At 60.2% G+C, this 8,759-nt stretch overlaps 1 protein-coding gene across 1 annotated transcript in view; it reads right to left on the bottom strand.

Moving 5' to 3' along the window:
- Positions 1-13: 13 nt before the first annotated feature.
- The window catches only part of SLCO3A1 (solute carrier organic anion transporter family member 3A1), a 157,680-nt gene continuing 148,934 nt past the window's right edge, over positions 14-8,759 (bottom strand). Inside the window, exons 12-13 of the mRNA XM_015569118.1 lie at positions 7,920-8,162; positions 14-183 (exon numbers count right to left, since the gene is read on the bottom strand). Coding sequence (XP_015424604.1) covers positions 101-183; positions 7,920-8,162 — 326 coding nt within the window. The 3' untranslated portion in view covers positions 14-100. The remainder of the gene's footprint in view (positions 184-7,919; positions 8,163-8,759) is intronic.

The raw sequence follows: 8,759 nt of genomic DNA, 5'->3' as shown, positions 1-8,759 counted from the left end.
TACCAGTACCAGCTGGGCACGGCCCCGGCCCAGGGCAGGCGGAGCTAAGAGTCTGTGGGGCTGTGGGCGGCGGCTGCGGCTGCAGTGACAGGGCCGGGCCTCAGCTTCTCACAAAGGAGTCTTCCGAAGGCGACTGGGACCCGGGGCCGGCTTTCTCGGTCTCCATGTCCCGGTACTCGGTGCCTGAGGGGGAGGAAGAGCCAGAGAAGAGAGGTCGGTCTTTTCCGGTTCTCCTACTTGGAAATATATCTGTTCACTGATGTCAGAGAGGAAGGGAGAGGGAGAGGGAAACATCTGCGCTGAGAGAGAATCACGGATCAGCTGCCTCCTGCACGGCCCTCACTGGGGATCGAGCCTGCAACCCGGGCCTGTGCCCTGACCGGGAATGGAACCCTGACCTCCTGGTTCCTAGGTCGACGCTCAACCACTGAGCCACACCGGCCGGGCTCCTACTGTGTGAGGCTTACACACCAGCCCGTGGCTTTCCAGGGACGGACAAGACGGAAGCCGTGGCAGTGAAAGGCTGGGCTTTGCTCTGTGTGACCCCAAGGACACAGGGGCCGAGCCCGGAGACCTCTCTGAGCGTGTTCACCTGCGTAGCGGTGCCCACGGGGGAGGGAGAGATACCCAGTCAGGGACGCATCCTCCTCTCACGTGAATCGGCAGCGACGGGCCTTGAATGGTGTCACTGTCATCGCCATGGAAGGGGCGGCCGGGGCCTAAGAAGACACCGCGCCCCCTGCGGGCTCTCCTGCATCCTCGGGGCCAGCAGCCACAGGCATCCACGCGGCCGAGGGACCATGTCCACCCGTGGGCCTGGCCTCCCTTACAGGGAACAGGGAACCTGCTCGCCCCCGGCTGGCTTACAGGCTGCGTGGGGCTCACTGTGGCGGGCACAGCGGCCCCCAGACGTCCCTGCCCGTTCACTTGTCCTGCAGGCTCCGACCGGGACGCCAGGGGGCAGTGTGGATGCACCGTGGTCCTCAGGACATGGCCGCTGAGGTCTGGCCTACAGAGCAGCCCGTCCGCGGCCTCCCAGGCTCACGTTCTTACAGTCGGGGTTCTGCCCCAGGTCCTGGGGGGCAGGGAGTGGGGGGGCGGGGATGGAAGCAGGGCCGCTTGTGCGCAGAATGAATGAGGCGGAGGGTCGTCCAGTGGCGGATTCGGCCAGGGTGGGAGTGTTTTTTGAGCGTTCCAACGTTTATTGACTAAAGTTAAAAAAAAGCGTTATTATTGTAGATTCCTGTGTCCATAGGCAGCATGTTCCTGGTTTCCCCCCGGCTCTGGGCTGGCTTCTCTCCGCAAGTCTAGACTTCGGGGGGGGCGGAGAGGGGGGCGGTGTTTCCTGGTCGTGGGTGCTGCTGGTCTCATTGATGTTCCTCAGCCCCGTGCCCCCGCGTTGGTGGCCGTGTGTCCCCTGCCCAGTCACCTGTCCGCTTGCTCTGTGTCCCCACGTGATGGAGCAGAAGGCGCGGGTTCAGGAGTCGGATAGGCCTGGCGGTGACTCTTAGGGACTTTGTCACGAGCTCCGTGACCGTGGGAGCTGGGGTTCGCTGCGCCTGAGTGGGCAGGTCGCGCGGTGGGAAAGTGCCGCCTTCCTATGGGGCTGCTGCGAGGCCACCGCGGGGAGCACGGGCTCAGGGCCCTGGCACCGGGGCACCGGCTGTCCACGGCCTCGAGTCCCCAGCCCCTTCCCCGTCACATGCGGGACTGGAGTCCAGTTGATGTGCTACGTGGGCTTGTCTGGTCGGGACACTTCCTACGCGGCTCACGTCCAGCCCCTCTGTGACCGGAGTCCACAGCCAGTGTGGGCCGCTCTCTCCTCCGGGGAGCTTGTCTGCTGGGCGCCGGCCTGAGGTTTAGAAACACGGACTCTGGGGGAGGTTACGGGCGGGGCAGTCCCAGCCTGCGGGATGCTAACCCTCCAGGAAATGGGCCACGGTGTCCCAGTGGCCCCTGGTCCAAAGGACATGATCACTTCAGCATGAACTCTGAATATTTCCCTTAAGGTAATCCACCACTGAGTGTTGGCCTGAGTCCTTCATGCACACGGCGAAATGGCTAAAGACTGTTTCCAAACACCCAGCATCTGGCCATGGAGTGAGACCGGCAAGCACCGCGCCCCTGAGGTCAAGGGCGTGACCCCTGGTGACACCAGGCAGGGGAGGCCTGGGGTTTGCGTGGAGCTGGGGCCCGGCACCCAGGCCTTTCTGAGGGTGACTCCCTGCACCTCGCTGCTCAGAAGGGAGAAATCTCCCACCTCCCCTCTCGCCTGTTGGCCCCTGGGCTCTGCGGGGGAGACACAGGCCCTGAGGGGTGCACTGGGGGTCTGGGCGGGTGTGCGCCCCACAGCCCATCGGAGCAGAGATTTCCTGATCAGTCCGTCCCTGCAGGAGGGGAGGGTCCCTCCGTCTTCTCCAGGAGGAGAGCGTGGGCCTGGAGCCCGTAGACCTGGGCTGAGTCCCGTCTGCCTTGCGACCTCGAGTCCATTTGGGAAGCTTCTCAGGCCTTGCGTTCTCCTCTCACAGGCCGACGTTCCTAACAGCTCCTGACTCGGGCGCACCGCTGGGGTCCCAGGAGCTGATGCAGGTGGTGAGATGGGAAGCGCCGGATAAACGTCAGTGACTGATTCGTTTTGTTAGCGATGACCGTCTCCCGCATTATGGGGCCGATGCTTCGTGCAGGCGGGCGGGTGGGATGGGACATGCTTGTCAGGATCTCCATTCGCTCCTCCTTCTCTGGCGTCTACACTTCCCTCCCTCCCCCTTCCCGCCTCTTACAATAGGACCAGAAACCCTGGCAAGAGCGGCCACTTACCTCGCTCTCGGGAGACGGGGTCCCCGAGCTAGACCCTGGCGTCAGGAAGGTCAGAGCTGGAGGTCACCTGGCTGGGACCCTCCCCGCCACGACCTCTGCTGCCCAGGCCGCCAAGGCCCCCACAGGCTGCCTCAGGCCCCACCTGCACGGAGGTGGCTTCCCAGGAGCTGCCCAGCCCTGTCGGCACCGCCTGTGGCCGCTCCTGGGTCCCACCCCAATGCTTTCGAATGCTCTCTGGCCCCGCATGGGGCGTGGGAACTCTCTTGCTCCACACGGGCAGGCACCTCTGCTCTTTCGTCCTGGTTTCTAGACCCCCCAGGCCTGCCTGATTCTCCACATCATGAGCAGAACTCACAGCCACGATCACACAGCCCTTCCTGCCCCAGACAGACAGACCCCCGTCTTTGTATTGTTCTGTGGCTTTTGTGTTCAGGTCTGTGTGGCTCATTGAACTGTGACCTCGTAGCAGACAGGACCATGTTTGGTTTGGTTTGTTTTAAACCTTTACGTCTGGTCCAGAGCCACATTCTCATAAAGGAACAAAGGAATGTGTATGTGCTTAGGAAACTTCAACCTGGTCCTGGCCGGTTTGCTCAGTGGTTAGAGCGCCAGCCCATGGACTGCAGGGTCTCAGGTTTGATCTGGTCAAGGGCATGTACCTTGGTTGCAGGCTCGGTCCCTGGACCTGGTGGGGGGACGTGCGGGAGGCACCCAATCAATGTCTCTCTCACATTGATGTTTCTCTCCCCCCACCCCCACCCCAACTCTAAGAATCAATAGGAAGACATCCTGGGTGAGGACGTGGAGCCGCCATCCGGTGCTCAGAGTGGCGTGTCCACCTCCACGGCAGCACAGGTCTCTGAGGTGGGGGGCGTCTGCTTTTCTGAGTCCCCTGTTAGGCTTTCTGACTCGGGCCGTCGGTGCTGTGATGGCCCAGGCCTCTGAGTCACCGACCGGTGTGCGGAGCGGGACAGGGCCGTACCTTGGTTGCAGGCTTGATCCCGGCCCTGGTCAGGGTGCAGTGTGGGAGGCAACCAATAAATGTGTCAACCAATCAATGTCTCTCTCACATCGATGTCTCCCCCACCCGCCCCACTCTAAGAATCAATGGGAGAACATCCCGGATGAGGACGTGGAGCCGCCACCCGGTGCTCCGAGTGGTGTGTCAGTCTCCACAGCAGCACAGCTCTCTGAGGTGCGGGGCGTCTGCTTTTCCGAGTCCCCTGTTAGGCTCTCTGACTCAGGCCGTCGGTGCTGTGATGGTCCAGGCCTCTGAGCCACCGACCGGTGTGGGGAGCGGGACGTGGGGGTCGCTGTGCACACAGGAGATGCCCGGTGAGGCTGGGCAGCGGCCTCCGGACAGAGGGCCCTTCTCTGCTGTCCCAGCCGGAGCCCCGTCGTTCCCAGTGGGACTGGGACCAAAGGCTTCCTCGGGGCCAGTGGCTCTGAGATGTCAGCCCCGCAGCTGCTCAGAGCCCGGACTGCGCAGGGAGGGGCCAGGACCATGGACGAGAAGACACGGGCGATAGTTACGCCCCAATGAGGTCTCCAGGTGGAATTTAATGTCAGGAGCACCCTCTCCCGGGAAACCTGGATTTTCCCTGGAGTGTGACCAGGTGAGGCTGAGGGCAGGCCCTTCAGAGGGCGGTGGGCAGACTCAGAGGAGCACTGAAGCCCTACTGTGTGTCCAGTATGTGCTCTTGGCTGCTCGACATATACCTGCTTTTCCCACGCTGTCAAAATAGGTGTGTGCAGCAGGCGGAGGGGGAATCGGCGCCTGAGGCAGGGGCAGCTCTAGGCCCCTCCTGGACCCAGGGAGGTGGGGTCGGCCTGTGAACGTGTGGGGTCGGCCTGTGAACGTGTGGGCTCCCGCTCGACCAACCTCAGAAACCGTCTCTAGAGGACGCTTCGCGCTGCAAGGAGGCGAGAGCGGCGGGTGCATGGAGCGCGCACACGCCTTCCTTCCTGCTCGGAGGACAGAGCGTGACAGGGCTCCGTGGAAGCTCTGTTTTCCCTCTTTATTTGCCTGTTAGGCACGAGCAGACGCCTCGGACCCTGAGCGGGGGCCGCTGTGGCCGTCTGCAGCGACAGGCCCCAGGGGCGTCCCGGCTCCCTGGGAGGTGAGGAGCAGGGGGCAAGCGCACAGTCTGGGCTGAAGGAAGGCAGCAAGCAAGTCCTCCCCCCCACACCCCCCACTGCGTGCCAAGAGAGAGTCTTAAGAACGTGAGTACTTCCTCTGCAGGGATCATGTTGGTAAAAACGTCTGGGTCTATGGTCGGGAGTTAAAATCTGTCAGAAGGTGCAGCGAGGAGTTTCCATCCATCCCGGGCTCCGCTAGGATGCCGGGGGCGCTGGGGGCACTGGTAGCGGCAGAGGGAGGGCCCTGGCACTCGCGCTCTAGGCTGTCAGTCCCTGGCGTGTCTGTTTCTCTTGGACCCGTGGAGTCTGACCGGGAAATCTTTTCATTCGGAAATGCCCCTCGAAACCAGACAGACGGCCAAGGGCTGGGCTGGCAGAGTGTGTCCACGGCTCTTTGTAGCACAGAGAGAAGTGTGTGCTACGCTACACTAGGCTAGGCTTTCTGTTCCAGCACCTGAGGAATTAAAATTCTCAAAGGTGGCACACTGAGCCCTTTGCATTTCCATCCGGTGGTGCTAACACTGCGTCCGGAGTTGTTTTCCTTGGCTCCCATTCATTCTAAACTCGTAGGAAAAAAACCAAAATGCAAGGAGTTTTCAAAACCTTAAAAAAAAAAACAGCTCCATGAAATGCCAGGTCACGGGCTTCTGTGTGCGCCGCGTGTGGGCAGCCGGTGGTACCTGAGGGGGCGGCAACCCACCAGCAGCACGTTTCCCAGACAAAACTCCCAGCTGCACAGCGTGGTCTTAGGGCCTCCGGAGTGACAGCCTGCATAGGGTGTCCCCCCAAAATGCATGCACATGGCAGCAGCTGGCAGCGCAGTGTGAACAGGAAATGCACTTTAACCAGCACTGCCTTGGTGATCACTTGTGAGCCACATTAGATTTTATGAATTAGCTGGAGAACAACCCAACCTCTTGCTGGTTACACATCAATGAGTGAACCAGGACAGGCAGACATGCTCCAGGGGAAAAGGCCGTTTCGAAGCATCCTGCCCCAGACAGCTGGCCCCGGAGACACCACACCCCGCACCCAGGCAGTGGACCCCGCACCCCACACCAGCTCTCTTGGCCTGGGCTGCCCCTCAAGCCGCCCCCTACACGGTGCTTGTTAAAAAATGGGCACAACACCCTTTCCTCCCCAATGCTTTCATTCATCTTTTATTTTTTCCTTCTGTGTGACGGCAACTGTGTACCTGAGGCAGAAAAGCAAAGCGAGCAACCAACCTTTGAGGTCCTTGCCAGGGTCAAGGTCAGCCTGGACAAAGGTCACCGAGGAAGGAGGACAGGTCAGTAACCTGGGCTGTGCGTGTGCGTGCGCTGACACAGCTCTGTCCCGACAGCTCTGGGAACGGCCCCCGAAGGCCGTCTCCTGCTGCAAGAGGTTTTCCCATGGCTTTTACCCAGACGGCGACAGGGCCGCTGTGAGCTGTTCGAGGTTGTCAGCTCACACGCACGCACACACGCCTCTTGGTTCAAGGGCGACCCTGAGACCAGTGCGCTGGACGTGCAGGAGCGTCCAGGAGCCTGTGGGCTTATTCATGACCACACTCCCCAGAGGACGGGCCCACACCCACGCGTGTCTCCTCCACGAGCGCCTCGTGGGACATGGAGCGCACACACAGCGGCCTCTGTGACAGGCGTCACGGAACCGGGGAGAGCGGGAGGCGGATCTGCAGCTCATCGCACGTCCCCCCCTTTGTCTCCCATGTGGCTCCTCCAGAGGCGCCACAGCCACGCTCTCCTCAAGCACTTTTTTCTACTTGTCCCCATTGGATAGCCTTGGTTTTGCACAATGTCCGAATGAGGATAAAATGATAAAAAATTACAATAGATTCATCTCACCCCTTGAACCACATTGTATTTTTGGTGCATTAAAAAAGGGAGATAGTGAAAGCCACCAGCGTAGGAAATCCGGCCCAAGAACTGTGTCAGTGACTTGAGGGTAACAGGCTCAGAGTCGTTAAAAATAGTATCAGAGGGTTATACATACAACAGTTGGAAATCCATAGGCATTGCATTATTTTTTTTAAAAAATGGCAAAATGTTTGGCAAATGTAAGCAAACGACTTGGGCTGGGTTGGGTTTCACCGGCTCCGGGAGAAGCCAGACACAACCAGTGAGGCCCTGCTTCCTGAGGTCGCTCTGTGGGGGCTGGGCCCCGCCCTGGGAGGCGCCGGGGGCAGGCGAGGTGCTGGCCCTGCGCCCGGCCCCTCGGGCCCTCGGTCGTGAACATGGAAATGGAGCTGGTGAGAGGTGCCAACTACAGACTCCAGCACGGATCACCCGTTAGCATCGCTGAGAGAGCTGGGGCCTTGAACCACATGCAGACCGGGTGAGGCGTCTACACAGTGACCCATATTGCGAAAGTTAGAGAGGGGGGGCTGCCCTCCTCCCGCCTGCAGGCCCCCCGCCCCCACGGGAGGAGGGGCCCGGGGTGTCACTAGTGCTTCTCCTGGTCATGTTGTCAACGTGTGGTTTTAGTAGACTTTCTTTAAAAGTAGTTGTCTTTTGTCTGTATGCTGTATGTGTGTTCAGGAATGTCCGTCCTTCGAGCTGGCCACACCGTTCCCTGAACTCGGCAGTGCCCGTTGCTTGCAGCTGTCAGCATCCTGAGACCCCGGCTGGGTCCCAGAGCAGGTAGGTCACGCGTCAGACACGTGGTCCCCAGCTCTCCTCATTCTGAGTGCCGTCTGGCTCTGATTTGGAGAAAAGGATAAAGTCCTGTGTGTGTGTGTGTGCGTGTGCGTGTGGTTTTTGGAAACCTTTTTTCTTTTTGTAGGAAAATGACCCTTTGATTGCTATACAGAGTTCGCCCCCTGAGTCACTATAGAACGGACTCCATGTTCTCGCACCACTCATGGTCTTCGAGGTTATAGATAAACTTTGTCCTATGCGTCTGGCTGGCGGGCACAGGGTCCCTCCCCAGATTGTCTAGGGTCAGAGTAGAGGCAAAGAACTCACTGGTGCTCAGGCCGCCCTCGTGGTTCTTGATGTAGCGTTTGTAGTTCTTCCGCAGGCACTGCCAGGTGGTGGTGTAGAGCAGGAAGGCGAAGGACTTGAGCGCGATGGCGATGCTGACGTACAGGTGGCGGTAGACCACGTTGTCGTAGAGGACGCAGGCGCCCTGCTCCCCGCAGAACGTGCTCCAGAACAGGCAAGTGGAGTCGATGCCGGCCCCGAAGATGAGAGGAGGGGGGATGAAGCCTGTGAGGGGAGAGAACATTCACTGTCTGGCTCCCAAGGCCACGGGGACGGAGCCGGGCCAGGTCACAGCTGGGGACAGAGCCAGGCCAGGTCACAGATGGGGCTCCAAGGCGCACCTGTGAGGCGGCCAAAGACCCTAGTCTGAATCCTAGCTCTGCGCTCCGCCTGCTGGTCAAACCTGGGTAAGTGGCTTCAGTCCTGAGCCTGAGATTCCTGGTCTGCACAGGAGGGGAGGAGGGGGGGGTTTGGCAACACCTGTACTGGTCACCGCAGGGGGTGGGGGTTCCCAGAGGGTCACATGTGATGTCATCCGGGAAGGGCATCCTTGCCGAGGGAAAAGCAGGGAGGCACCGAGCTGTGCGTAGGGGATCCCAGGGTGTGGGTGCTTTTCAGCGAATGAACTGGGAAGCGTAAAGGACCAGAATCTGAATATGACTCATGACAACCAAGGTGGGGGGTCTACACACACATACATAGGTCCCATGTGGCTATGTGCACACAAACATGTAACTACACTGCTGTGGGGTTGAAGACGAAAACACCAGCACATACTGCACCGTCCCCTCCCCGGAGCGCAGTGTGGCTCAATCCTTTCCT

The sequence above is a fragment of the Myotis davidii genome, unplaced genomic scaffold (genome assembly GCF_000327345.1).
Source record: "Myotis davidii unplaced genomic scaffold, ASM32734v1 scaffold164, whole genome shotgun sequence".
Classification (NCBI taxonomy): Eukaryota; Metazoa; Chordata; class Mammalia; order Chiroptera; family Vespertilionidae; genus Myotis; species Myotis davidii.
This window is presented reverse-complemented; position numbering and strand designations above follow the sequence as displayed.